Genomic DNA, 3,487 nt, shown 5'->3' with positions numbered 1-3,487 from the left:
AACAAGTGAAAAAATCTACCAGTGCTGAAGAAGTAATCCAAAGTATTTAGAATACGTTACTGACCTTGAGTAATCTAACGGAATACGTTACAAATTACATTTTACAGCATGTATTCTGTAATCTGTAGTGGAATACATTTCAAAAGTAACCCTCCCAACCCTGTATATATATATATGTATATGCACTACCGGTCAAAAGTTATATATATATACTGTATATATACTGTTTGCAAAACTGGAGGCTGCACTACAGATCGCTACTGATAAACGTCCACTCAGTTTGCACAGCCTGGTGTTAAGTGATATTATCATGAACTTTTCCGTTGCTATAATAATAAGCAGACACTATTATGGCAAATGTAACCTATTTGTGAATATTGTATAGTTTCAGTGAATTTTGGGGGGGGGGGTTAATACTCTTGGTTATGCCATGATGTCCAGCGTTTAATCAAGGTTAACTAAAGTCAAATGAGAGCCATATAACACACTCAATGGGCGTGAAATGCAGCACAAAATCGCTGGGTGATCATCGCGCCCGCTGCTGTAGCTAGCCTCAGGTGAGCCTGACGTCATCGCACACTTCATCTCTTTGGTTGAGTTTCCCGCGCGATTTGGTTGACTCCGCCCAGTACATGTGCAAATGTTTTGCTTTGCGTTTAGATTTACAGTATATTTGCAATTTAGATTTAGGTATTATATTTAAATTACAATATATAACCTAGTTCTATTTTTTTGTATTATTATTTCAATATTTGAGAACATATGGTTTTCAATATTTGTTCAAGCTAATAGTATTTTTCAGGCCCTTACAGCGTATGAAGTTCAGCGTTTTGGCGTGCAGCAGAATTTTTTACTATTGGAGCAAAATATAATGACTAATTTAGGGTGAAGTAAATGTAATATTTACACTGAACACACTCTATAAAGGGAGACCGGGGTTATGTCACAAAGTTGCTACAAGGGCTAAATATAAGTAACTGGCTATAAGGTTTTGATTTAAAAGTCCAAAAACACAAAAGTGTGTTTTCTCCAGTAGTGCTTTTTTCTATGTTGGTTTCAAGCACCTATTTCAAAATACACTATTGGTTTTTTTATTTTTATTTTTATTGTTTTTTTATTCTATATACAGAACTACAATTCCAATTTCATATATTTTTTGTGAACACAATAAAATCACAATTGTGCACATTTAGGCAAGGGTCAACTGTAATGAAGATAGATTTTAACCGAAAGATTAAGGTCAGGGCAAGCTGTCACGTGTTACAATATTGACAACAAATATAGTTACAATATTTGTTGGCAAAACAGTTTTATATTTTTGTTGGTTACATTTTGCATTGTTGTATCATGAATTGTTTTGCTGTTTAAATTTTGCTGAAAAGTTTGTAATAGGTTGTTCCATTGTGACAAAAAGGTCACAAACACGTTTTTATTTCCCCCCACTGGGCAGTAACGGTGGAAATGTTCAACAGTTCTTTTGTAGTCAAGACTTTTAAAGGCCTACACGCAAACTGACTTTCAAAAATGAACCAAACCCTCTATAGCCTATATTTTAAATGATTCGACTAAATAAGACAGCTTTGATAAATATCGTTTTGCTCTGTATGTTCTACACAAATTGCACATTACACATCTGTTATTACATTCCTGGTTTAAAACAATGTAACAATATATATATATATATATATATATATATATATATATATATATATATATATATATATATATATATATATATATATATATATATATATTAATTATTATTATTATTATTATTTTTTTTATTTTATTTTTTTGAAAGCTTTTCAAAACAACAGCTTATTTCTTGGTATTCATGCATGGTCCGTAAATTTCGCACTCCGGTTTTTAAAAATGCACTACTCGAAGGGGGGAGGTGACTGTGCTGATGCTGGTGGGGGGTTTATTACACAGGGCGTAGTGTCCGTTTAGCCAATCGGAGGCCTTTGCTCGTAACGCTGGGCTTTAACCACCGGCACAGATATAAACAGACTGCAAACAACAAGAACCAAACAAACGTCGGTCCACGTCTCGAAGCATCGAGATTTATAGGCACCATGGCAAACGTGGACATATCTAACAATCTGGAGCGTCACGTTGCACGTAGAACCTTCCCCCTTCTCGCCCGGACAAGGGTTTGTCGCAACCTATTCGGACCCGTAGATCACGAGGAACTGCACTGTGAAATGAAACACAAACTCCAGGAGATCTCCGAACGAGACCAGAGCCGGTGGAATTTTAACTTTGAGACCAACTCGCCATTGCCTGGAGATTACGAATGGGAAGCGATATCGCAGGACTGTTTGCCATTTTTATACAAGGATACTGTGCAAAATAAGAGAGCGCGCGCCGCGGTGTCTGTGAATGCAACAGAAGATGCATCCGCCGTTGACTGTGGATCTCAAGGGATTTCGATATCGGATAGCGGTCCAGTTCAAGAATCTGCGGACATCCCGGGTCAGTCCAACGAGCGTAACCAGGAGAATCACTCCAGTGCACTTAACTCAAGACCTGCTCGCTCTGCGGTCGTAAGAAATAGACGAAAGAGGACACTGATCCCAGAGTCCTCCAGAAACAGCACATCACTTATTACAGGTTAATACCTTAAAATTACATTCTAATATTTCAGCTTTTTCAGTGTTACGTGTTTTTATGTAAATTGCCATAAAAAATGACTAACAGCATATTATGATTTGCCACCAGACTTCTTCCCGAAGAGAAAAAGGACATTGGAGTCCAAGCAAGATGAACGCACATCAACCAGCATTGAAGTAACGCCAAGAAAAACAATAAGATGATGGTAGGTAGTCACAATTTGTATTTATGTATTTATTTATTTATTTATTTGCAGCGATTGATTTATCTGTATTTTTCCGAGTATGCGAAATGTGCCAATTTCTAAAGAGTTTAATTCCCATTTTAACGTTTGTCCTATGTGTCGCTAATGCTTGTTTCTTTGGGAAAAATCTAAAAAAACATTTATTTATTTTTTGTCATTTGCTTTACTGTACAGATGTTTGCACTCCACTGAAAATGCAGCAGTCCATCTGTGTTTATCTGCAGAGCGGATGAAAGGAAACAAGGGGACGAAACTTGAACTCTCTCTCTCTCTCTCTTGACTCAGATACATGTAGCAATAATGGCTCCTCCAACAGAGACTTTGTTGAAGTGTTACAATGTCTAAACGGTGCAATTTTATATTTCCTTTGTTGTAACTGTGTAGATGGCTAGGGCACACAGCTCTAAATAGACTAGAGCAATACGAGTGTTTTTTCTTTTGCAATGTGCTACTAACTTATTTTATTTATGTTTCATTATAGTTTTTACATTTTATTATTTACAGCTATTGTTATTATTTCTGCCATATTTAATTTTTTATTTAAGTTTTGTTTGCAACATCATGTAAAGAATGTTATTGAGCCGTGTTTTGAAAATATATTCTATAGCTCACTCTGTATCTTTGAATCAA

General features: G+C 35.9%; 1 protein-coding gene across 1 annotated transcript; it reads left to right on the top strand.

Annotated features, from left to right (window-relative positions):
• Positions 1-1,985: 1,985 nt before the first annotated feature.
• cdkn1ca (cyclin-dependent kinase inhibitor 1Ca) lies at positions 1,986-3,487 on the top strand. Its single transcript, XM_051702238.1, has 3 exons — positions 1,986-2,613; positions 2,722-2,818; positions 3,032-3,487. Exons 1-2 carry the CDS (start codon positions 2,076-2,078, stop codon positions 2,814-2,816), a joined length of 633 nt encoding a protein of 210 aa, XP_051558198.1. The 5' UTR covers positions 1,986-2,075; the 3' UTR covers positions 2,817-2,818; positions 3,032-3,487.

Source organism: Myxocyprinus asiaticus, chromosome 1 (assembly GCF_019703515.2).
Source record: "Myxocyprinus asiaticus isolate MX2 ecotype Aquarium Trade chromosome 1, UBuf_Myxa_2, whole genome shotgun sequence".
Classification (NCBI taxonomy): Eukaryota; Metazoa; Chordata; class Actinopteri; order Cypriniformes; family Catostomidae; genus Myxocyprinus; species Myxocyprinus asiaticus.
This window is presented reverse-complemented; position numbering and strand designations above follow the sequence as displayed.

What these genes read in the sequence shown, in the direction of transcription:
- cdkn1ca (XM_051702238.1), top strand. Translation starts at nt 2,076, where the DNA reads ATGGCAAACGTGGACATATCTAACAATCTGGAGCGTCACGTTGCACGT. An exon ending in CAGCACATCACTTATTACAG is followed by an intron (nt 2,614 to 2,721) that starts GTTAATACCTTA and finishes ATTTGCCACCAG; the next exon opens with ACTTCTTCCCGAAGAGAAAA.